General features: G+C 52.7%; 1 protein-coding gene across 7 annotated transcripts in view; it reads left to right on the forward strand.

Moving 5' to 3' along the window:
- SCN5A (sodium voltage-gated channel alpha subunit 5) overlaps positions 1–25,159 on the forward strand; it is a gene marked incomplete at its 5' end in the record, with an annotated part of 79,129 nt that overhangs the window by 20,301 nt on the left and 33,669 nt on the right. For all 7 annotated transcript variants that reach the window (XM_080673329.1, XM_080673330.1, XM_080673331.1 and 4 more), the window contains 10 exons: positions 1,487–1,717; positions 3,399–3,462; positions 4,746–4,887; positions 5,397–5,594; positions 6,738–6,917; positions 7,549–7,920; positions 13,468–13,600; positions 14,442–14,680; positions 22,595–22,768; positions 24,266–24,622. In XM_080673329.1, the coding sequence (XP_080529455.1) occupies positions 1,487–1,717; positions 3,399–3,462; positions 4,746–4,887; positions 5,397–5,594; positions 6,738–6,917; positions 7,549–7,920; positions 13,468–13,600; positions 14,442–14,680; positions 22,595–22,768; positions 24,266–24,622 (2,090 nt within the window). The remainder of the gene's footprint in view (positions 1–1,486; positions 1,718–3,398; positions 3,463–4,745; positions 4,888–5,396; positions 5,595–6,737; positions 6,918–7,548; positions 7,921–13,467; positions 13,601–14,441; positions 14,681–22,594; positions 22,769–24,265; positions 24,623–25,159) is intronic.

Raw genomic sequence — 25,159 nt, forward strand, 5'->3', positions numbered from 1 at the left:
TTCTTGCCAAAAGTGAACCCTGTCATCGACATGAGAAACGTTAAAGCCATTAGTCTGCGCACCAACCGAGGACCAACGACCAAGGCCTGGCTGGGCCTTGAACTGGATGCTTTAGGCCCAAGAGGCTTCGGCCTAGCAATTGAGACAGCGTCCAATTTGGGTGTGCAAGCTGCGGCCCACCACCCCTCATCAAGCCCCCCAGGGGCCCCCATGCTATGGGCGGGGTCTCTGCCCAGTGGGCAGAACCAGAATGTGCCCACTGAGGGGTCCTAGAACCTGCACTAGAGGAGAGGGGTTCTGGACCCCAAGGGGCTCGTGAATCCCACCACCACCACATGCCCAGACCCCTGCGAGGTCCCCCCACTGCCCAGGCGGTTGCCAGCATCTGCCAGGACGATTTCCATAGAGAGCGCTGAGTGCCCCTGAGCCCTGGGCAGGCAGCAGCGTCGGTGGCACCATGGCTGAGAATTCCTCTCCCGTGCCTGCCCATCGCTGCCTCCCTGTCTCCGGGTCACGGACACAGCAGCCTCAGGCACAGCCGCCACGGGTGCTCCTAACACATTAACCGGCTGGACAATGGATGGATGGAGCTTAATCTGAGATCTGGCCGCTTGTGGGCGTGGGGTGGGGTGGGGTGGGGAAGGTGGACGGGGTTGTGGGGCAGGGCCCTGCTGCTGACAAAGAAGCTCCCTCACTCCCCATGCTGTGCTCGAACTTGAACTTTTCGTAGGGCAGGAGCTCAAGTGTCAGACTGACCGTGCCTACACCTGCTTTTCTGTCACCTCACTGTGTGGCGCTGGTTCTGTAGGGAGCTGGGCTGTGCAACTAACAGGTCACGGCCTCTCCGCTTTGGGGAAGGGGATGAGCAGGGTTGGGTCCCAGAGGCACAGGGCCGAAGAGGAAAATGCAATACAGGCCAACCCCTCCCCTGCCCCTGAACCTTTCCCAAAGGGGGACAGCGAGCCAGAACAGGCCCCTTAGGACATGACCCAGCATGGCCTTGCCAGACCTCCCCCCGGCCCAGCCCCCCAGCCCATGAACTAGATCCTCCACTGAGAGTGGCTGTGTCTCTCCCATCACAGGACCAAGACTGAGCCCCGCTATTGTCCTTGAATGGGCCTCACCTCAATCGCCTGTCTGTAGGCTATGTTTAAAGAGGCAGGCCCAGCATACCTTGGGGACAGAGCCAGAGGGGGACAGCTTTGAGTCTTTGCTTCCTCACGCAAAAGGCATTTTCCATGCCTGATTCATGCACGAGGCTAGCGGACAGCAAGGGGGACCGGGCGCTCTGAAAATACACCAACAGATGGCTCCTGCCCCAGGGGAATCAGGACAGAATCTCAGCGAAGGAGAGGCCTCCTTCACTCTGCCCCCACCTCATGATGGCCCCCAGGGCCCAGCACCCCCTCGGGCCTGCCCCCCGCCCAGGGGAGTGGGAGGTCCGGTGCCCATAGGTGACTCCATGCTTGTTGTCGCCTCCACCAAGGCCTGAAGACCATTGTGGGGGCGCTGATCCAGTCCGTGAAGAAGCTGGCCGATGTGATGGTCCTCACCGTCTTCTGCCTCAGCGTCTTCGCCCTCATCGGCCTGCAGCTCTTCATGGGCAACCTGAGGCACAAGTGCGTGCGCAACTTCACGGAGCTCAACGGCACCAATGGCTCCGTGGAGGCTGGCGGCCAGGTCTGGGACTCCCTGGACCTCTACCTCAACGATCCAGGTATGGACTCGCCCCGTGGCCCGGGCCAGGCTGAGGCCTCCAGGGCTGGGCCACCGCCCACTGGGCAGGCCTCCCTGCAGGGCCGTCCAAACCCTGCCTGACCCCCCGGAGATGCAGCCGCAGGCTCAGGGACTCCAGACCCTACCCTTTGGACTCAGAGGAAGAAGGGGAGCAGGTGTAGGGCTGCCCTCCGAGTTCTCAGGCGAGGTGGGAGATGATGCTTCAAGGTTGGGAAAGAAGGGGTTCGTGCTCCATGGAGAGCCAGATGGGAGCAACAGCTGCAACATGTTGAGGAGGGACTGACCCTAGAGCGCCGGGAACCGAGAGGAGACCGTCCTGCCTGCAGAGAGGGGAGTGTTGACTGGGGAAAGGGTGGGACACGGAGCCAGGGTAGCTTATGAGGCTTCAGAGTGGAGGCCCCGCCTTCATGGCACGAGATTTTTCAGTTGACCTCGGGGTTCCTTGCCAGGATGCTAATTCCACACACATGCACCCCAGAACCCCCTGAAAGGGATGGGACAAGCTTAGTGATTGAGCCCCTGTTTCATTGCCCCCTGGGTGACACTGCCATTCTCCAGGCTGGTGACCAGCACATCTCTTGGCTGGTGCCATGGGTCTGGACCAAGGGAGACACTGTCCTAGGCCGTATTCCACAAGGACCCTGAGGGCCATTGTGAAGGGAGGGCCTCTCACATACACCAACGATCACTTTGGGAAAAGAAACATGGACAGAACCTCCGAGGGGAAATTTGCATGTGGCTCAGCTGTGGCCACACAGCACTGGTTCCAAGATTTCATGGGCACCAGTCACCTGGAGAACTTCGGAAAACAGACTGAGGCCCACCCGGAGCTTCAGTAGATTGGGGGGAGGGCCACCCAGGAAGTTACATTTCTACCCAGTTCTCAGTTGACGCTGCTGGTCCCGGGACCACACGTGGAGACCTGCTGCCTAAGACTGAGGCAGGGAGCAGTGAGTGATGGGGACCGACGGATGGCCACAGAGAGGAGAGGGCCTGTGTCTCACCAGGGCCCGCCCCAGCCCTGTCTGAAGAGACCACACTCTGGCCATTTCATATACACACATTTATATGAAATGTTAGCATTTACAGTCACATTAGTAATCTTTATTTTCTCAGATATTATAAATATAGAACAATGGCTTATTTATTTTTACATTTTTATTGAATTTATTGGGATGATATTGGTTAATGTAATTATATAGGTTTCAGGTGTACAGTCCTATAATATATCATTTGTATTGATATATTACTGTGGCAGGCGTCACTGCCATCACTTTATGCACAAGGAAGTAGGTCCAGACAGCCTGCTGGCCACGCCGTGACTCGGCAGCCAAGCTGGAGCTCTGCCCAGGCCCCTGCCTCCTAGTGCAGGGCCTCTCTTGGCCTGGTGGCCCCTTGTGTGGCATGAGGCAAAGTGCAGATGCTCCCTGTGGGGACTTCCTGCGTCTCCCGAGAGTGCTAGGGACTCTGGCAGCTGGACATCTGAGGAGGAAGAGGGGGAAGACCGGGGAAGTAGCCAGAGTCGCCTCAGGCCCGGCGGGGCAGAGGGGAGGTGGGAAGACCACCACCTGTGTCTCTACCTCTGCAAAGTCCTAGGTGCAAGGCCGGAGCCCAGGAGGCTGGGCCACCTTGACCCTCACCACTGGATATGTCTCTTCCAGAAAATTACATGCTCAAGAATGGCACCACCGATGTGTTACTGTGTGGGAACAGCTCTGACGCCGGGTATGTGGCACCCGCCCCCCAGGGCCAGCTCGCCCAGCCAGGGGAGTCTTCTGGTGCTTTCTCAACTGACTGTGCTTTCAGGTTTTGCCCATGACCCCAGGGTCAGCGAGGCCCTCCCCTGCTTCCCCAACCCTCTCCCCTACAGCGGAGATGGCTGCAAGGGGGTCAAGAAAGGGGTGGGGGTACAGATCTGCAGGGAGGGCGAACAGAGCCCTGAAGATGGGGTGGGCCTGAGAGTAGCCTGGAGGCCCTGCAGGGCCCCCTACTAGCTCAACCCTGGCTCCATTCCTCCCAGAAGCCCCCCAGGGCTGCTCCTTCCCACTCCCTCCCTGCCGATCTGTGCATTGGGTCAGGAGTGAGCCTGGGCTCCCCCCAGCAGCCTAGACTCTCCTCCAGGCCATGCAGGCCCTGGACCTGAGTGTGGTACCTGCGTGTAGTACCATAAGCCCAGTGTCACATGCACACTGGGGCCTGGGTAGGTGATGGGCTATAGGATGTTAGGGGAGGCGACACACGGGCTCACCTGGTGGGGAAGGTGTCTGTGGGGCTGTGGTCCCCCATCTCTGAGTATGAAGTTCCAGAGCCCTTTGTGTCACTAAGAGATTGTCTCGGGGTCTGAGGACATCAGCATGGCACAGAGGCCCTTGGCTGATCCTCCCACTTGCTGAGCCCCCCTTGCCCCTTCTCTCTCATGCACGGCAAGCACACGTGAACCCAGCCCTGTGCTCCATCTCTGGGAAAGGAGGCTGCCCCTCCAGCTCAGTGAACTGGGGGTCTGCCTCATTGCACCCGGTGCACAGTCGTTCAAATGGGCATGTTCTGTAGACGGGGCCAGGGCCAGCCCACCCAGCCCAGAAGCATCCCTCAACCCCGTGGCCCAGCCTTTGCCCTGGGCTCCATCCTGTTCAGCTCAGCCAAGCCTCACTGCTGGCCTGCGTGTTGGCACTGTGCTCACTCCCATGGGGTGGCAGGCAGAGGAAGAGACGTGAGCCAGGCCCTTAGCACTTCCTCTGCAAGGGGAGAGGCGGCTCAGACAGCAGCGGGGATGGTGTGTCTTGTGGGCAGAAGGGGGCTGGATTTGAGCCTAGCAGAATACAGATGGGTAGAGAAAAGGGGAAGGCAGGGTCCCAGGAAGGAGGAGGCACAGCATGGAAAGCCGGGGGGCAGCACCGGGCAGTGGGGCGTACGCTGGGCTGCCCAGGAAGACGAGCCAGGCCCAGCAAGGGTGTCGGGGGCAGAGGACCACTCACAGCATGAGACAGAGTCTGCATGTCTGGCTGCAGGACGTGTCCCGAGGGCTACCGGTGCCTGAAGGCAGGCGAGAACCCTGACCACGGCTACACCAGCTTCGACTCCTTCGCCTGGGCCTTCCTGGCGCTATTCCGCCTGATGACGCAGGACTGCTGGGAGCGCCTCTACCAGCAGGTGCGTGCGTGCTCGGGCCAGCAGAGGGACACCAAGAAGGGGCTCAGGACCCCGCACTGGGGCCCAGGCTGTCCCTGCCAGAAGTGGCCCCAGCAACTGAGGAGGGTCAGGGGACAGGGGACCTTTGCATTTGAGGGATGGGGGCTCATCAAACAAAGAAACTCTCTTTCTGCTGATGACCAAGTACCCACCCCTTTATGTAGGATACTCTGCTCTGTGAGTGGGACTCTCCTCCACCCTATGTGATGGAATAGTCCCCTCTATAGGTACATTTCCCCTGCTGACTGTGACAGTCTGCCCCCTCTGTGGGTGGGACACCACTCCCTGTGTGTGGGTCATTCTCTGTAGGACACTTCCCTCTGTAGGTGGGACGCGCTCTAGCCCCTCCCCAGGTGTGGCCATTTGAACTCCTGGCACATCCAGACTAGGCCACTCTGAAATGCCATGACCATGACCATGACCCAGAAGGGGGCCCAGTGAGGATGACCTCTGCCCCCCTGTTCCCCCAGACCTTGAGGTCCGCAGGAAAGATCTACATGATCTTCTTCATGCTTGTCATCTTCCTGGGCTCCTTCTACCTGGTGAACCTGATCCTGGCTGTGGTCGCCATGGCCTACGAGGAGCAAAACCAAGCCACCATCGCTGAGACGGAGGAGAAGGAAAAACGATTCCAGGAGGCCATGGAGATGCTCAAGAAAGAGCAGGAGGTGGGTGAGCAGTGCAGCCAACGGGCCTCCAGACCAAGCCCTCACCTGACTGTGGGCGCCTGTAAGCATGGTGCCTGCTGGGTGTGCTGGCGCCTGGAGGTGTGGTGCCTGCTGGGTAAAGGTGGTTCCCGTGAGCACAGTGCATGCTGGATAAAAGAGATCCATGTGTCCATGGACATAGTTATCCTGGTCACTAGATGCCTTCTGGTGGGGCAGTGAGAAGGGTCCAAGGTTGGAGGCCTGAGCCAGCCTAGAAAATAACCACAGAGGCATAGGAGGTTTGGCTCAGTGGATAGAGTGGCGGCCTGCGGACTGAAGGTCCCAGGTTCGATTTCAGTCAAGGGCATGTACCTCAGGTGCAGTCTTGACCCCCAACCTGGTGGGGGCACATGCGGGAGGCAACCAATCGATGTGTCTCTCTCCCATCGATGTTTCTCTCCCCCTCCCTTCCACTCTTTCTAAAAAATGAATGGGGCCGAAACCGGTTTGGCTCCGTGGATAGAGCGTCGGCCTGGGGACTCAAGGGTCCTAGGTTCGATTCCGGTCAAGGGCATGTACCTTGGTTGCGGGCACATCCCCAGTAGGGGGTGTGCAGGAGGCAGCTGATCGATGTTTCTCTCTCATCGATGTTTCTAGCTCTCTATCCCTCTCCCTTCCTCTCTGTGAAATATCAATAAAATATATTTTTAAAAAAAAAATGAATGGGAAAATATCCACTGGTGAGGATTACTAAAAGAAAACCACAGAGCAAGCCTGTTGGAAGCGAGGCTTTCAACTTCCTTCTCACTGCCCCATGCCACCACCCCCGGTACCCATTTTGGCCAGCCAAACTTAGAAGATCCTCTGACCTCTAGTTCTTTCACTTCTGCTCATTGACACCCCATCCATCTGTCCCCCACACTCGCCTCTTCCAAAAGCTGCCACGTCAGCCACGACTCTCCTCCTCCCTGGACTTGGTCCTTTCATAGAACATTCTGGGTCTGTCTGAGCTCATCTTTCCATGATGCCCTGATTCGGGAGTAAGTGTGCAAGTCCACTTCCTGATGGGGAAAACCAAGGCACCGAGCGTTACCTGGTGGGTCTCAGCCTGCGGCTGCATGAAGCCTCCGTGACCGAGACATCCCTTCCCCCACCCTTTTCCAGGCCCTCACCATCAGGGGTGTGGACAGCGTGTCCCGCAGCTCCTTGGAGATGTCCCCTTTGGCCCCGGTCTCCACCCATGAGAAAAGGAGCAAGAGGAGAAAACGAATGTCTTCGGGGACGGAGGAGTGTGGGGATGACAGGCTTCCCAAGTCGGACTCGGAGGACGGCCCCAGAGCAATGGTAGCCCCCCGCCGTGGCCCTGCCCCTGTGAGGGTAGATCTGGCATCAGAAGCCCTTCTTCCTGTTAGGCCCCTGGTACAGTCCCAGCCGGCTGCTCCCCCAGGAGGACATCCTGCAGCCCCTCCCAGCCCTCCCTGTTTCCCATGGCCCTGTTTGGAGTCGAGGAGCCCTGGGCAGCGGGACGGGGTAGGTCTGGGTGCTATGAGATCCCAGATTTCAGCCAGGTCCCAAGCATTGGGCCGGGACTGGGAGACACCCCACAGTGTCAATTGGTAGGACACCAAGGACATGCCCATATGAGGGAGGGGCATAGCTGTTCGGGCCAGGCTGGTCTTCACGGCAGGAGCCTTCCTGCCTCCTGTCCCCCTGCCCAGCCTTAGCCCCACCTTCAGGCCCAGGTGAGCTTCAATCTCACAGGCTCCAGGTGAGCAAAGGTCCCAGAAGGTACAAGATTGCTCTAGCCCTGCCCCCTTCCCTGAACACCCCTCCCCTTGGCTCAGCTCACCCAGACTGTGTGGCCAGCTAAAGCCCTCAGTACTCTGAGAAGCTGAGCTGGACCGATGCCACAGGAGATGGGATGGGAGCACTGGAAGGGCTGTCGTGGTGATGTTCCCTCTGCCTGTGCCCTCAGAACCACCTCGGCATCACCCAGGGCCTCCACAGGACCTCCGTGAAGTCACGCTCCCGGCGAGGGAGCATTTTCACCTTTCGCCGGCGAGATATGGGGTCAGAGACGGATTTTGCCGATGATGAAAACAGCACGGCGGGGGACAGCGAGAGCCACCGCACGTCACTGCTGGTGCCCTGGTCCCTGCGCCGGCCGAGTGCCCAGGCACAGCCCAGTCCCGGGACCTCAGCTCCCGGCCACGCCCTCCATGGCAAAAGGAACAGCACCATAGATTGCAATGGGGTGGTCTCCTTGCTGGGGGCCGGCGACCCTGAGGCCACCTCCCCAGGGAGCCACCTCCTCCGCCCCGTGATGCTGGAGCGCCCCCCAGACACGGTGAGCCAGCCCCGCGACGCAGCGCCAGGGCAGAGCTGGTCTCCACCTCATCGCCAGGGTCGGGTCGAAATATACTCACCCAGTATTGACTGAGCACCTCGTGTGTGCTGGGTTCGGGGGGGTGTTATGCTGATAAACAGTTAAGTATTTAGTGATTGGTAAGGCCCGGACACTGAGATGCCATGGTGGCACAGAGCCAGTGTCCTGAGGACCCGTGTGTGCCAGGGGTTAGCCCTGTAGACCTGCTGGGACCTTGGCAATCCAGAGGCTCCTGGGAGTAAGGGCCGGAATGGCAAGGGAACACTTCCCAGGTTTTGGCCAACGGTTATTCACCAAGTCTGAAAGGTTTCAGTACATTAAAACCGGTGACTCGGTATTAGCCCAGTAAGTCGTGTGGAGGGTGGAAGCAGAGAAGAGGGAGCAGGAACCCCCATTCACTAGGAGGCATTTAGACAAATGGAAGCAAAGGTGGGAGCCGGGCTGCTCTCTGAAACTCCCAGGGGTGGTATAGAGGAGAGGATGGCACCCCCGGTTCTGGAGACTGGTTTATAATCCGGCTTAGCTGCATGGCCATGGGAAAGTTGCTGTGTGTCTCTGGTCTATAAAATGGATTGAAAATGCCCATCTTAGGATTATTGCGAGAATGAAAGGGCTAATGTGGGTAAAGCACTTAGGATGAGCATACTGATGTTCTGATAACATCATCATAACGGACTGTCATTACCTCATCGGGGAAGCAAGTTGCAGGCCTAGAAGACAGCAGTGCAAAGGCCCTGAGGCAGAAACTGGCCTAGTGAGTGGAGGACATGCATGAGGTCAGTGTGGCTGGAACCCAGGGAACAAAGGGGAGAGGACTTGGAGTTACTGTCCAAAAGGTAACGGGGAGGGGCAAGCTAGGTCAGGAGAGACCAGTTAGAGTTTTCATCTCTTAGTCAACCAATCCCATGACAGACTGATGGCTGACTGATCGGTCCTTGCTGACCTCTGACCCCCAACACAGTGCCCAGAACAGCCCACCCAGGCAAAGAGCAAACACGTGGCTCAGACCCCAGTGCCTGCAGGGAGGTGGAAGAGGGCAGGCTCTCTGAGGAAGCTAGAACAGGACAGGGAAATGGTCAGGAAGGGGGAGGTGAGGCTGAAGAGGAACAGCTCACAGCCAAATGGCCTGTTTTGCTTCCAGGGATCCTCAAACTTTTTAAACAGGGGGCCAGTTCACTGGCCCTCAGACCGTTGGAGGGCCGGACTATAGTTTTAAAAAAAAACTATGAACAAATTCCTATGCGCACTGCGGGCTCGGGACGAGTCGGCTGCTAAGCAGGACAGGCAGCGGCACCCAGCGGGCCGGATAAATGTCCTCAGCGGGCCGCATGTGGCCCGCGGGCCGTAGTTTGAGGACTCCTGGCTTAGACGCTTGCCCTAGCTCAGGGGTGGGCAAACTTTTTGACTCAAGGGCCACAATGGGTTCTTAAACTGGACCGGAGGGCCGGAACAAAAGCATGGATGGAGTGTTTGTGTGAACTAATATAAATTCAAAGTAAAGGAGCAGAGGGGAGAGCAAGAGAACCCTCCCCTCTTTCGGCTAGTGGGCCGGATAGAACAGCCGAACAGGCCGGATCCGGCCCGCGGGCTGTAGTTTGCCCACGGCTGCTCTAGCTGCGCGACTCTGCACTGATTCACACAGCTCTCCATGCCTCCATTCCCTCGTCTGTAAAGGGACAATAAAGGGAGTATCCACGCCGGCAGGTTGTGGCGAGGACTGAGTTAAAACCTGCCCCATGCTCAGCCAGTACTTGTCTCATGTTCCAGTAATAATAATAAAAATAATAATAGTTATTATTATTATTATTATCTGTGATTGTAATTATTGAGCAGGAAGGAATCAAGACTCCTGGGGCACAATGCAGAGCACCTGGGGCCCTCACACTCCTCTGGGGAAGTCAAGGAGAAGGTCCTGGGGGTGGGGGGGGGAGCAGACCACAGCTTCCAGGTGAGTCCAGGGAGGCCCCAGGCCATCCCCTGTGGGGTGGGGTATCTGACTCCCCAGGAACACCACATCCCAGTGGCTGCAGACCCCCCTTCATGCCCAGCCCTGGAGTCTCAGCCCCCTGGAATCAGGTCAGCAGCCTGGAAGCTAATAGAATCTCCTAATCTCGTTAGGGAGAGAATCATCTCGTAGGGCACATGTCGGGAGGAATCCGAGTTCAAACACTTCATTACCGGGAATTCTGACTTCACCATTCTCACTTCGGTAGGGCCCATTTGTAACCTTAAAGGGATTAGCTTGGCCAAGGGGGTCATTTGTGAAGTTAAAGGAATTAGTGGGCCGAGATGGAGACTCTGAAAAGTTAAAGAGATTAGCAGGCTGCAGGCCCCGGGAATGCCTTCCTGGCTTCTGCTGGCCCCCAGTGAGACGGGTCTACCCATTTCTCATCTGAAATCAAAGCACAGGGTCAGGCACAGAGTGGGTGCTGAATCAATGGGAGGGCGGGAGGGAGGGCCACCCCAACAGCCAGCTCTTCCTGGGAGAGCCTGACCCAGAGGGTCAGGTGGGGCCGGGTGAGGCACAGTGAACAGCCACTCCTTAGATTTCCTCCTCCTCCCCCCCCCCCCCCCCGCCATCTAGCAAGTGAGGGGCGGAGCTAGAGCTCCTACCCCAGCCTCCCCATTCCCAGGGATCCATCCACCCACCAGTATTGATCCAGGCCTAGCTGGCTGCCTTGAGTGCCATGCGGTGTTTGAGACTCCAGGGTTATAGCAGTGAACAGAACAGACAAGAGCCCTGCCCGGGTGGAGTTTGCCTTGCAGTCAGGAAGGCAGATAGTTAACGGGTCAGTATTTCCAGGTAGCAATAAGGGAGGGAAAGTTATAGAAAGTTGCCAGGGGGAGGGATGGGGATGGGAGCTATTAAGTTAGAATAATTGGGGGAGGCCTTCCAGCAGAGGTGACATTAAAATTGACAGGCACATGATTTAGGGAGCCAGCCACAAAGACATGGGAGAGTAGTGTTTTAGGCAGAGGGAACAGCAATTTGAAAGGCTCTGAAGAGAAATAGGCACGGCATGGAAGAGCCGGACAAGACCAGGTGTGGCGGAATGTACGGGAAGGGATCTGGAATGAGTTTGATGGCATAGGATTTGGACTATGCAGAGCCTTGTGGGTCATAGAAAAGTTTGACTTTATCCTGAAGAAGATGGGCAGCAGTGAGCTGGGGGGAGCTGTTGATCAGAGGAATAGCATGATCTGATTTTTTTTTTAAATATATTTTATTGATATTTCACAGAGAGGAAGGGAGAGGGATAGAGAGCTAGAAACATCGATGAGAGAGAAACATCGATCAGCTGCCTCCTGCACACCTCCCACTGGGGATGTGCCTGCAACCAAGGTACATGCCCTTGACCGGAATCGAACCTGGGACCCTCCAGTCCGCAGGCCGATGCTCTATCCACTGAGCCAAACCGGTTTCGGCAGCATGATCTGATTTTTAAGGGACTCCTTTTCTGCTGTGTAATGGAGATAGGGAAGAGAAGAAGAGTCCCGTTAGGAGGCTATTGTGGTAGCTTTAGGAAAGAGGTGATGATAACTTGCACTAGAATGGTGTATCAGTCAGCTGTTGCTGCAGTAATGGTGCGTAACAAACTACCCCCCAAAGCCAATGGATGACAGCCAGTTTTTATTCTCACGCTCAGGCCTCCGCAGGTTGACAGTGGTTCGGCCGGTCTAGGTTGGGCTTGGCTGGGCAGCTCTGCTTCGGACTTCACGTTGGCTTGGCTCCACACTGGGTCAGACTCGGGGCTGCTCCTGTCTGTGCTGAGGCCCAGGCTGAAGGAGTGGCAGCGAAGGAGGGAAGCTCTTTTCTTGGAGGGTGACCGGAGCACAAGGGCCCATCCTCCCTGTGACCTATAGAGGTGATAGAACCTTGCACTTGCACGCTGAACAGCCAGGTGCCTTCAGCAACCCCCAGAACCGGCTCACAGACTTGGCGATGCAGAGCTGCAGTGATGGGAAGCCTTCGTGGGCCACCCGTGGTTCTGGGGCGGGGGGTGGGGGATTGCTGAGTAAGACTAGAGAAGGCTGCTGCATCCGCCTTCATCAGGACATATCTCCATCTGCAGGCCTGGTTCCTCCACCTGCAGCAATGATGCGAGCACATTGCAAACAGGCCCAAGGGTGCAGAAGTACAGGGAGCAAAAGGGAACTTCTCCCTCTCCTCCGCCCCCACCCCCAGTCCCATTCCCCAGATAGGCCCACTTTACCAGTTCAGTGGGTATCTCTGCCAGGTCCTTTTCTTGTTTTTCTGTCAAATGGTTTGTCTTGGAGGCGCTCCCAGGGGAACACACATGGAACTGCCTCGCTCTCCTCGTTGTCCGTATCAGAGTCCAGAGCCAGATTGTCCCCACAAATGATGTTCAGATTCTTCCCATTGATTCGTTGTTTTGTTCCTACGGTACCAGGAACAGCGCTGCAATGGGCATCGCTGCAGGTATATTTTTGGCGCGTGTGTATAATCATTTATGACGTTGAATTACCAGATGAGTAATTGCTGGGCCAGTTTAAAATGTTCTTGGTAGATGGAGCCAAATGGACTCCGCACAAGTCCCCACCAGCCACGTGGAAGCACTGTGCTTTATGCTTCCATGACCGTCACCGGGGAGCGTGGCAGATGTTCTTCTCAGCTTCGTTATGTTCTTGACTCTAGGGAGCTTGTGGTCAATTAAGACTCCCGGGTCATCTTTGCGTGGACTGACATGTACGACAGCATCTGGTTAATAGAACTGGGTTATGTAGTTCCTGTCCACACTCAGGAACCACCACTGCCTGGAGATGGTGAAGAATAGAGAATGAAGGAGATAATAATTGTGGAGGGGGTGGGGGAGGGAGGGGTTGTGAACTGGGAGGGAGGTGGGAGCAGAGAAGCCCGGCACCCGCTATCCCATCAAGACCCCCATCCTGTCTCCCTGTGACCTCCCCAGCGTGAGTCTGGGCCAGCTGCCCCAGGTCCAGCAGCTGCCCCAGATCCAGCGGCTGCCCCAGGTCCAGCGGCTGCCCCAGGTCCAGCGTCTGCCCCAGGTCCAGCAGCTGCCCCAGGTCCAGCAGCTGCCCCAGGTCCAGCGGCTGCCCCAGGTCCAGCAGCTGCCCCAGATCCAGCGGCTACCCCAGGTCCAGCGGCTGCCCCAGGTCCAGCGGCTGCCCCAGGTCCAGCGGCTGCCCCAGGTCCAGTGGCTCCCAGGTCCAGCGGCTGCCCCAGGTCCAGCGGCTGCCCCAGGTCCAGCGGCTGCCCCAGGTCCAGCGGCTGCCCCAGGTCCAGCGTCTGCCCCAGGTCCAGCGTCTGCCCCAGGTCCAGCGGCTGCCCCAGGTCCAGTGGCTCCCAGGTCCAGCGGCTGCCCCAGGTCCAGCGGCTGCCCCAGGTCCAGCGGCTGCCCCAGGTCCAGCGGCTGCCCCAGGTCCAGCGGCTGCCCCAGGTCCAGCGGCTGCCCCAGGTCCAGCGGCTGCCCCAGGTCCAGCGGACACCGATCCCCAGGCTGACACATATCTCCCGGTTATGTGCAGACCACTCCGTCGGAGGAGCCAGGCAGGCCCCAGATGCTGACCCCCTCGACTCCGTGTGTGGATGGCTTCGAGGTGCCAGGAGAGCGGCAGCGGGCCCTCAGCGCAGTCAGTGTCCTCACCAGCGCCCTGGAAGGTCAGCACCCCGCAGCCTTGGTGTCATCCAAACACTCCCACTTCTGGTCTGGGCACCCTCATCATTACCTGGACCTGAGCCAGGCATCCCCCAGCTGCTAGCCTGCCTTGGACATCCATCCCCCAGCTGTTCCAGACTTCTCCGTCTGGGTTCCCTGTCCCAGGCGTTTCATTCGTGTCCGCTTGTTCTTTCCTGGGCATTGTCAGGAGCCGTGTCTGTTTCTTTCAGACTTTCCCACAAGTGTCCTGGCCTGTCCCAGGAGCCTATCAGTCTCATCTGGTCCTCTCCTGAGCATCTCCCAGTCTACCGGGGGCCATCCTGTCCCAAGCATGCCTGCTCTGGCCTCATCCCAGCCAGTCCCACCCTCGGCAACCCACATCCGACCCAGTCTGAACCTGGCACCCCCATCTTGTTCCCTCCTGCCCCATATGTGTTCACAGTTTCTCCGGCCTGTCCCAGACACCACCACGCCCCCTGTCCTAACACGTCCACATCTATTCCTATCTATTCACTCCTGAGTGTTCTTAATATCTGAACTCGCCTGTCTCAGATGCTGCCTCCTTTTCAGTCTATCCTGATCTGTCCTGTCCCAGTTTTCCCCACATCCATCCCTGCCCCCCGTCCCTGTGGCCCTCTCCTCCCATATTTCCAGGGTAAGGAGTCAAGACACAGCCCCCTTCCCTTCGTCTTCCCTGCCCCGTTCGCGGTCCCCCTGCCATGCATCAGCCCTGTCCTCTCCCCGGCTAAGTCACACAGCTTTCCGGAGCACTCTGAGTTATGTATGAGTCGGTCAACAAAAGCAAACCAGCTCCCCGGTGTCCCGCCCCCCCCCCCCCCCCAGAGCTGGAGGAATCTCACCGCAAGTGCCCGCCGTGCTGGAACCACTTCGCCCAGCGCTACCTGATCTGGGATTGCTGCCCCCTGTGGATGTCCATCAAGCAGAACGTGAAGGTCATGGTCATGGACCCCTTCGCCGACCTCACCATCACCATGTGCATCGTGCTGAACACGCTCTTCATGGCCCTGGAGCACTACAACATGACGACGGAATTCGAGGAGATGCTGCAGGTCGGAAACCTGGTAAGGGCCGCTGGGAGCTGACTCCAGAGGGGGCATCCTGGTGCGAACGGCTCTCGGCCAGCTGTCCCAGCCTTCCTGGCTCAGGGCACAGGGATCCGGAGGGCAGAAGGATTTTCCGATGGTGGGGTCATCGTGGAAGGCATCTTGAAGTAGGGAGTGTCAGGATCAGCGTTTATGGAACTGAGAGAGGTAGTTGGGAGGGAGAGGTTGGGGATAAAAGTGAATGAAGATGCTCAGAGGTGACAAAGCAAAAGGGAGGTGGGGTGAGCCTAAAATGTGTGGGGACGTGAGATTTGGCAGTAGTAGATGGAGGAGGGGAGGGGGTGCAGAAGGAGGCAATTCTCTGATAGCCAGTTTCCGTAGGTGGACATCAATGTTTGTTGGATGGAGAAAAGGATAAATGGATGGATGGATGGATGGATGGATGGATGGATGGATGGATGGACTGTTGGAGGGAGAGAAGGAGGGAGAGAGGGATAGAGAGATGGATGAATGGATGGACAGCTGGGTGCAGCAAGTAAATGACGCAGAGCCAGATCTGAATTCTGACTCAGCTCTTACTAACTATATGTGACCTCAAGCAAATCACTTCAGCTCAGTAATTGCACAAAACATATTTCTTGAATTTAATAAATGCAAAATTAGTATGACAATATCAGCTTCATGGGAAGCTAATGAGGACTGAATAAGATAATATGTGTAATGTCCTTGGCTCAGAGTCTGATAAACAATAAGCACTAAAGATAAATGATAGCTGTGGTTATTACTGTTGTTATTATTAAAGAGACTGTCCCTGGAAGTCAGGATGTCTGGGTTCTAATTCTGATTTCTTTCCCTTGAGTTGAAATCAAGCCCTACCTCTTCACTAGAAAGAAGGGAAACTGAGGCCTGAGAAGGGCCATAGTGGTTACAGAGCTGGGCATGTAGCTTCTGTCTCCTGACTCTGAGCGACAGACCCCTATTGGCTGTGTCCAGATAAACACAGTCAGCCCTTCCCCAGGGGAGCCCCGGGAAAGGCTGGCAAAGACCCCGCTGGCTTCCAGGAGGAGCTCCTAGGATCATCCCCAAGTTTGGGGAGAGGAAGGGAGTCATTTGATCTAACCTTTCTCTTCCTGCAGAACCAGCCCTGTCTTGTCCAGCTGCACAGGTGCCCACCCCCAACCAGGCAGGCAGGTCTCCCACACTTTGGGGTGTGAAGATTGTCTTTCTTATTACTTTCCACATCCAGGCCGCTGGACAGCTCTCTACAGGATCTAGTCAGCTGTTTTCACAATTGTGTGCATTTGCTGTAATTCTAGTTTTATATGCAAACAGAAGGGAAAGCTGTATCCCAGTCTGTAGGTGCCTCATCACCAGTGTGCCTCCCTTGCATTGGTCTTCAGAGGGCGGTGACGTAGGGTTTCCGTTGAAGGCGGTTTTAGTGGAATGTGACCCTTGGTTTGGACCGAGCTCCAAGTTAAGGTGATAGGGAGCTCTGTTGGCTTTGCCGGATCATTAAGTAGTGATTGAATCGCAGCTGTGTTTAACTTGTGGCTCGATTATTATTAGTAGGTCACGTAGTTGGGTTACAGCTATAAGTTGTTCTGTTTGGAGGGCTTTATTGCTAGCATGTAAGGTTTTTATTGTCTTGCAGTTAATATACTTTAGATGGTTTAAATAGTCAATGGAAAGAAACAAAACCACAAAAATAAACATGGGTGAATAATCCTGGGAGGGGAAAAGCCTTTCAAAGCGTGCCACCGAAGACAAATTCCAGAAAGGAGGAGATTTCTAGATTTGAATAACTTTTAGCCCATCATATAATCAGACGTAAAAGGCAGTGCTGTAAGGCAAGCCTAAGAAGTCTCTGACTGCGGAACAATGAAAGATATAGCCAACATTCTTTGACATGCAGAGCAAAGTTCACGAGAAAGTAACACAAATGCCCGCGTGCCAGAAACAAAGAGGGACTTAAAAACCATAGCAGTAAACATGCAATGGTTCTGTCATTGCTCTGGATGGGGTGGGGGAGTAGTTGATGATCTGAGTAATCTGGGGACTTGGATTTCAGTGGCCATGTAGAGACAAGACGTGTCTTTGGGACAGTGCAAATAGAGGTTGGAACTAAGTAGCCCATAGATATACTAGAGGCCTGGTGCACGAAATTTGTGCATGGGAGAGGGGGGTGTCCCTCAGCCCAGCCTGCAACCTCTCCAATCTGGGACCCCTCGAGGGATATCTGACTGTCCGGGCAGTCGGACATCCCTCTCACAATCCAGGACTGCTGGCTCCCAACTGCTCGCCTGCCTGCCTTCCTGATTGCCCCTAACCACTCCCCTGCCAGCCTGATTGATGCCTAACTGCTCCCCTGCCAGCCTGTTTGCCCCTAACTGCCCTCCCCTGCAGGCCTGGTCACCCCTAACTGCCCTCCCCTGTAAGCCTGGTCCCCCCCCCCACAACTGCTCTCCCCTGCAGGCCTGGGTTCCCCCCAACTGCCCTCCCCTGCAGGCCTGGTCACCCCCAACTTCCCTCCTCTCCTCTGCCGGCTTGGTCACCCCCAACTAAAACAGTGAACCAGAAAAACCCACACACAGACACTGGGAAATGATAAAGAAGGAAGCTTATCAGTGTCAGCTGGCAAATGCAGTACTTAGAGGGAAATGTATAGCCTAAAGTATACAGGGTGGAATGAAAGTAGGTTTGCCGTTATTCATTTGGAAAATAATACAAAATTAATAAATAATAATACAAGAATAAACTCTGTGTTTCATGTCCTCACAACTGTAAACCCACTCTTGCCCTTCCCTATATACATTAAAAAAGAAAAGTTGGAAATTAATGAGCCAATCATTTGATTCAAGTAGTTAGTAAAAATGTAAAGAAAATTAAAGATAAAAGCAGAAAATTAGTAAATAATTTTAAAAGTGTGCCAGTAATTATGGAGAAGGTCTTTTTTTTATCAAATGAAATGTTTTATTTTTTTAATAGTTCTTTATTCAAAGTATTACATATGTCCCCTTTCTTTCCCCATTGACCCCCTCTAGCACGCCCCCCCCACCTCCCCAATCCCCCCACCCCAGTCCCAGGCTCTCACCACCCCATTGTCTGTGCCCATGGGCCATGCATATATGCATACAAGGTCCTTGGTTGACTACCTCCCACCCACCCACCCCCACCTTCCCTCCGAGATTCCGCACTCTGTTCCATAGTATGGAGAAGTTTTTTAAACAAACATATTCTGAAAAGACTAATAGACAAATTTCTTCGCAGGATTAAAATTTAAAAATTGAAGGTACAAATAAATTAAAGATAGGAAAGAGGCTTAACTATACCAATAGTAGAGATTAAAACACAATGTAAAACATTATAAACAACTTAATGCTAGTACATTTTGAACAGACTAAGCGAAAATTTTTCTAGAAAATAATGGAAGTTACCAAGAAGAGATTTAAGACCATAAAGAAAAGAGAGAAAAAATAAACCGAAACAAATCCAACAGTGTATGATTAAGAAAAATCAAATAAGTAAAGAATAAACTCCTCGTGATCAAGTTGTGTTTATTCCAGGTACATATGATCTTCCCTTCAGTGTGGAAAAATCATCTAATAAAACCAAACTCTTTGTGGTAAGAACTCTTAGCAAACTAGAAATAATCTGACCCAAGTGATCTATAGTATCATTCTTGGCCATGAAACATTAGCAGTCTTCCCATTAAAAGTCAGGAACGAACATAGATGGGAAGCTGGTGGTAGTCATAGTTAATACTTGCTGAACACCTAATTTCTGATAATAACCAGTAAGGGAGATGCTATTATTATTATCCCTGTCTTACTGATAAGGGAACAGAGGCACAGAGTAATAACTTAACCAAATAACTTAACCAAGGTCACACAGCCAGGCAGTGGTAGAGCCAGGATTCGCAACTGAGCCGTCTGTATCTAGAGCCCATGTTCATACCTGGGGCACTCCACTGCCATGCTATAGCTCTAGGTTTGTGCCTACCTCCCTGCTTCCAGTCCAAATTATACTGGAGGTCCTTATCACCATGGTAACAAAAGGACAAGAAGAAAGAAGAGAACAGATCGAACATTAGTTTTCAGATATTGTTATCTATATAAATAATTTAAGAAAATCTACGCAAAGACTATCAGGACTAATAAGAGTGTTTACCAATGTTACTAGGCACACGCTCAATTTACCCACATTAATTCTGCTCCTAGCCACCAGGACCATTTGGAGACAGTCATGTTTAAAAGTTGATACTCTTAAAAATAAATAGCAATAAAAACTATGAAAAATCTAGGAAGAAATGTAGCAAAAGGTCATAATTTTTATATGAAAAAATGTCAACTATTAAAAAGCACAAAAGAAGACTTAGATTAGTGGCGAGATATATCATTTTTGTGAATGAACGTCTCGATATTGTAGAGATAGCAGTTCTTCTCAAATTAGCCTAGATATTTAATGTAATTCCAGTCAAAATCCCAACACATTTTTTATGAGAATTGACAAGGTAATACTAAAATTCATATGGAAAAGTAAAGTCTATCAAGATAAATTAGAAATAAGGTGGGGAATTTACCTTACATGTACTAAGATATATTATAAAGTTACAGTATTGGTGCAAAGATAGAACATTGGATCACTGCTACAGAATTGAGAACTCGGAAATAAAAATGCATATTTGGTGACTTGATAAATAATAAAAATGGCATTATAATTCAGTAGGAAAATGATAGACTATTTAATAATGAATAATGCTGGGCAGAATGATTATCTATAGAGAAGAAAATACATTTAGATCCCTACCCACACCATACTCATTAATTAGTTGTGGGGAATTGGATCCAACACCTTAATATGATAAAGCAAAATTTTTAAACTTTCAGAATAAAAGTGAGAGAAAAATCTTGGAGTTTGGAAAGCTATCTTCAGCAACATGAAGAGTTTATGCCATGAAAGGAAAGATTGATAAGTTTACTAATATTAAAATTTAAAATACCCATCAAATAAAGGATACGATAAAACAAAGTGAAGTCACTACCATAAACTAGAAATTAATACTGTGAAAAGTATTCAACTAGAGAGACATGAAATCCAGAATCAATATTGAACGCTCACGCATCAGTAAGGAAAAGAGGGACAACCCAGTGGCAAAAAGACAGCACAATGGACAGAGGAAATGACAGGCAAATCCCAGAGGGGACACTCAGATGGGTGTAAACAAATGAAAAGAAACACAGACAGAGCTAGGCGGGCTAGAATGGGGCGGGGGTGGGACAGGGCGGGGGGGGGGGGGGGGAGGAGAGCCAGGGAAGGGGACATATGTAATACTTCCAGCAATAAAGATTTTTTTTAAAAAAGAAACACAGAGGAATGCAAATTAGAGCAACATGGAGATACTATTTCTCACCCCTAAGAGAATCAGAAATAAACTTCCACATGTTGACAAGGATGTGAAACAGTGAGAAGTCACACTTTGTAAGAGTCTGGATTTGGTTCAGCCATCACAGGGAATAATTGTACAATCAGGTAAATCACAGATGTGCATACCCTACAACTTAACAATTTCACTATATATATACATATATATTAGCATATATATATTAGCATATATATTAGCATATATATTAGCATATATATTAGCATATATATTAGCATATATATATACTAGTCTCTAGAAAGTCTCACATGTCCATAGAAAGAGACACGTACAAAGAAAGTTCTTTGCAGCATTGTTAGGTGTAGGGAAAATTGGAATCAACATAAATGTCCCTCCATCCATTAAAAAATAGATAAGTCAATTGTGGTGTATTCGTACAATGAAATACACCTAGAATGAATACATACACATGTATCGTTATGGATAAACTTCATAAACATGATGTTTAGAATAAAAAGAACTTGCAAAAAAGAACACATATACTTGATCCAAATGAATTCTGCTTAAAATAATGCAAAGATACTATGTATGGTTATCATATACATTAAAACTATAAAAAGCATGCATGTTTTTATATAAATGCAGAAGTCCTCAGTGCCTCCCCACTGGCCTCAGGATCACCCCCAGCTCCTCCACGTGGCCAAGAAGGCCTTGTGGACTGGCCCTGCCTTCCCTCCAGCCACATGCCCCTCCTCTTGGGACCATGTCCCCGTGGTAGCAGTTGGCACACCTCGGAGCAGTTGGCCATGTTCCCGGCTGCCTGGCCCACCACAGGATGGGCTCCTTGACCACGGGTCTCTGCTGGCTGAGGCCAGGCATCTCAGGACTCGTGAGTCAGTGAACCAGACGAGGCCCCGCCTCTGCCCACCTCAGGAACGTTTCCAGAGGGAGAGGCGGTCACTCTAAATCTTGAAGGACAGCACAGAGGTCATCTGTGCTTCCCAAACATACTAGCTACATGACCCGAGCGAAGTTGCTTGACCTCTCCGTGCCTCCGTTTCCTTACCTGTAAAACAGGGATAATGATAATTTCATTGCCGGCTTGTTGATGGAAAAAAACAAAACACAACATTTGCAAAGCATTCCAGCCCAGCTCTTAGGACAGTTAAGAAATAGTGGCTGGTTATTATTCCAGTGAGAGAAGTTCAGCCTGTGGACAAGGAGGGAGCGGGCACAGCGTGACCAAGGTCTTGAGCCGGGAGAGCCATGAGTAGCAATAGGAATGAATGCATGTATCTGGCATGTGTGAAGTGAGGGTGTGTCCTGTGGCAACACGGGCTGGAAGGAGTCTAGGGCTGGGTCCCCGGCCCTCAATTCCTGAACTGAATTTCTGCAGAGCCCTCGATGGGCCCTGCTGTTTCTGAGGGACAGGCTGACAGCTCATGCTTGGTGAGCAACACAGCAGGCTGGAGGCCTCAGGGCAGAGGCATCCCTAAGGGTCTAAGTCACGGGGGGGGGGGGGGGGGGGGGCAAACTTTTTGACTCGAGGGCCACAATGGGTTCTTAAACTGGACCGGAGGGCTGGAACAAAAGCATGGATGGAGTGTTTGTGTGAACTAATATAAATTCAAAGTAAACATCATTACATAAAAGGGTACGGTCTTTTTTTTTATTTCAATAGTTTTATTCATTTCAAACATTTTAACAAGAAGAATGTAAACACTAATTATTATAATTTGAAACTTCAAAAAATGGAGGAATCATAGCACAATAACATACCTTATATTGAAGATGGCAAAGGCAAAATAAAATTGCCTAACAAAGGAAAGGTACAAAAGCCTTTCAAATTAAACTTAAATATAATAAAATAATTTAAAACTAAAACAAATAGAAAAGAACAAAATGTGTAAACAGTAAATTAAACATTTTCTTTAGTGCAACTTCCAAATTATGCCAGGGACGTAGATGCAGATGGCAATGTAGGCTGGGTTGAAAGGTTTTTGGTCTTTAAAACATCAACTTCAGTGGGAACAGTGTTGTTGGTCTCCTTTTTAGCTAATGCTCTGATACTGTGCTCTCCAGGGGCGTGTCTCCCTACATCACCACGATAACGTGTTTCCGCATTCCCAGGGTGATGTCGGGGGACGCGTCCGCGGGCATTACAAGGAGCCTCTGGAAGATTGAGAGGTTGTTCCTTCTACTGAATGGAGGATATAAATCCGCCCACTCAGAAGAAGGAGCTGCGGCCGTGTTTCCCGACGTTGCCATGTTAACACTGCTGCTGGTGAAGGAGCGGAGGGGAGAGCAAGAGAACCCTCCGCTCTTTCGGCTCCGCGGGCCGGATAGAACAGCCGAACGGGCCGGATCCGGCCCACGGGCCGTAGTTTGCCCACGGCTGGTCTAGGCCATGGCCAGGCAGGCCCCCACTGGGAGCTTGGGTGCAGTCAGAGCTGGCAGCCCAGAAGGGAGACTCTATGGGAACAAGAGCCTCTGACGGCCAGAGGCTCTTTCCAGCCCAATTGTGGGGAACCCCTGTTTCCCGCCCCTCCCAGGTCTTCACAGGGATCTTCACTGCAGAGATGACCTTCAAGATCATCGCTCTCGACCCCTACTACTACTTCCAGCAGGGCTGGAACATCTTCGACAGCATCATCGTCATCCTCAGCCTCATGGAGCTGGGCCTGTCCCGCATGGGCAACCTGTCGGTGCTGCGCTCCTTCCGCCTGGTACCTGCTGGGCCTTCTGCAGGGGGGCGGGGCGGGTGCCTGGGGCACCACTCACTCACCCCAACTCTGAGCCATCATGCCTTCACCCAACAGCTATTGGCTAAGTACCCCTGGGTGCCAGGCCCAGTGCTGGTGATGTGGGGGGCAAGACAGAAGGCGATACCCCTCCAGAGGAGCAATTGGGGTGGCCATCGGATGATTTGCAAAGCCCTTTATGATTCACCCGTTAGTCCTCACAGGATCCCAGGAGTGGGGCTGATATCACTATATCCCCATTGCACAGATGAGGAGACTGAGACTCAGACTCAGAGAGGTTGTCACCCTGGGTGGTTGGGGTGGGAGTTCCTGCTGTCCTGTCATGAGGGATCCAGGCCTTTGCTTTCACGGTCACTTGTCTGTCAAGGGCAAGTGCATCTTGCCTCGTGTCTTTACAATGTGGGGAATCCCAGAGTTGAGAGAGCTCAGAATCTACATGCCTAAGAAGGGTTCTTTGGAAGAATCATGGTTGAGGCATTCAGTGATTCAGAAAGAAGTCAGAAACAATTTCCCAAAGCCCCATGGCAAGTAACAGGTGGAGCCAGGTCTGCCGACAGCTCTTCTGGGGTTCGGCCTGCTGGTTTCAGAATCCGCATTTTGCAAACAAATGCACACACAAATCGCCTGCGGATCTTGTTAAGCTGCAGGTGACAGTTCAGTGAGTCTCAGGTGATGCCAGAGCTCCTGGTGGACTATGCTTTAAGTTTAAAATGCCCGAGAGGTGCAGACATAGGGCTGGAGGGAGGTCAGGGAAGGCTTCCCGGGGATGTCTGAGCACTGTGGGTGCTCAGGAAGGCAGCATGTGGGAGCAGTTGAGAAAGCCTAGGCGGTGAGTTCTAATCCCAACTCCTCTGCCAGGAGCCAAGGAACTTAGACAAGTTACTCCACTTTTAAGGGTTGTCACCTTCCATCTGTCAAAGGAGGTAGTAAGAGTGCCAGCCCCATGTGTTATTGGGAGTTCTGTATGAGCTGATGCATCCTAAGCACATGGTCTGACACAGTAGGTTTTTAATACATGCTAAGCACTGGCTCCCTTTCTCTGTTATAACTAAGAGGAGAGAGAAATGGAGGTGATTGGGTAAGTTAGACATGGCTGAGCTGGCCTGGAAGGGTATCTGATGAAGGGCCTGGCAGAAAAAGGACATCCCCTATTGGGGGAATCTAGGAAGTTCCTTGATGTGAGATCAAGGGGAGTAGGAGGCTACGTGAGGACAAAGAGAAGGGCTGTATGGGGGAAATGAGGCTGGAGCTGTTGACCTGACTCCCAGGGCAGAGTCCACGGAAGCCACCGTCAGGCTGTGGGAAGAAACAGTAGGGTGTGCTCTTGGAGAAACACGGAGGAACAGGTGTCAGTGACTTTCAAGGGCTCCCTGGGTTTTCAGGCAGGAACTGTGGGAGGGAGAGAAGGGTGTCCGTGGGCACTGGGAACCAGAGCCTATCACAGGACCCCTCCCTCCCCAGCTGCGGGTCTTCAAGCTGGCCAAATCATGGCCCACGCTGAACACACTCATCAAGATCATCGGGAACTCGGTGGGGGCCCTGGGGAACCTGACGCTGGTGCTGGCCATCATCGTGTTCATCTTCGCCGTGGTGGGCATGCAGCTCTTTGGCAAAAACTACTCAGAGCTGAGGCACCGCATCAGCGAGCCAGGCCTGCTGCCCCGCTGGCACATGATGGACTTCTTCCATGCCTTTCTCATCATCTTCCGCATCCTCTGTGGCGAGTGGATCGAGACCATGTGGGACTGCATGGAGGTGTCTGGGCAGTCACTGTGCCTGCTGGTCTTCTTGCTTGTTATGGTCATTGGCAACCTTGTGGTAAGTTGGCCAATGGCCTGGCACACACACATTCACCTCCTCATCCATTCATCCACCAGCTACCCATCTGTCCATTCACTTACCCTTCCTTCCATCCATCCATTCATTCACTCAGCCATCTGTCTATCAAACTACCTACCCGGTAGTTTGATAGCCATCTGTCTATCAAACTACCAATCCCTCATCTATGCACCTGTTTACACATCTATTCATCCATCTACTCATTTACTCATCTTTCCATCTGTCTTCTCATTCATTCATTCATCTACCCACCAGTGTACCCACTTAGGACTTTTCATCAATTCACCCATTCCCTTCCCATTTATTCTTCTATCTCTCTATTCATCTATATATCTACCTATCCAGCCATCCATCCACTCATAAATCAACCACCTAACTCACCCATCCATCTGTCTACCTCTCCATCAATCTATCTACCTATTTACTTACTGACTGACCCATTCATTCATATCACTCTTTATTTGTTAACTCATTCTTTAATTCACCCACTTACTTGCCTGCTTATTTATTATTTCC

This window comes from Plecotus auritus (assembly GCF_963455305.1).
Source record: "Plecotus auritus genome assembly, chromosome: 6".
In the NCBI taxonomy this organism is placed as follows: domain Eukaryota; kingdom Metazoa; phylum Chordata; class Mammalia; order Chiroptera; family Vespertilionidae; genus Plecotus; species Plecotus auritus.